At 41.4% G+C, this 360-nt stretch overlaps 1 protein-coding gene across 1 annotated transcript in view; it reads right to left on the bottom strand.

Annotated features, from left to right (window-relative positions):
* The window catches only part of LOC107577917 (histone-lysine N-methyltransferase, H3 lysine-36 and H4 lysine-20 specific-like), a gene marked incomplete at its 5' end in the record, with an annotated part of 9107 nt that overhangs the window by 2779 nt on the left and 5968 nt on the right, over positions 1-360 (bottom strand). The window contains one exon of the mRNA XM_016263941.1: positions 4-99. Within this exon, the coding sequence (XP_016119427.1) occupies positions 4-99 (96 nt within the window). The remainder of the gene's footprint in view (positions 1-3; positions 100-360) is intronic.

Below are 360 nucleotides of genomic sequence, written 5' to 3'. Positions count from 1 at the left end.
GGCCTGCTCAGAGGGTTTTTCAGGTGAAGAGCTTAAAGCATCAGGTGTGATCTGCTCAGGTGCTGGCTGGTCAATGTTAGTGTTGGCGATCCAAGATCCCTTCAGGAAAGTCATGGAATAACATTATTCACATACTGTTTGCACATTCGGATTACCTTTTACCTATAGTTTGTTCGGAATACCTCATCCAAGACTGAATTATGACAATTTTAGTACTTTCTGTATGTAAAGTCGCACCCTTAAATTATAGCCGATGCTCTCAAATCTCATTTGAGTATATTCAAACTTGGCACCTCGTGTTGCATGTTGTGCCACAAGTCAATGTCAATGACACCAAACATCATTGGCTCTTGCATGCAT

Source organism: Sinocyclocheilus grahami, unplaced genomic scaffold (assembly GCF_001515645.1).
Source record: "Sinocyclocheilus grahami isolate Dianchi unplaced genomic scaffold, SAMN03320097.WGS_v1.1 scaffold7754.1, whole genome shotgun sequence".
Lineage (NCBI taxonomy): Eukaryota > Metazoa > Chordata > Actinopteri > Cypriniformes > Cyprinidae > Sinocyclocheilus > Sinocyclocheilus grahami.
Note: the sequence above shows the minus strand (reverse complement) of the source record. Positions and strands in the feature narration are given on the sequence as shown.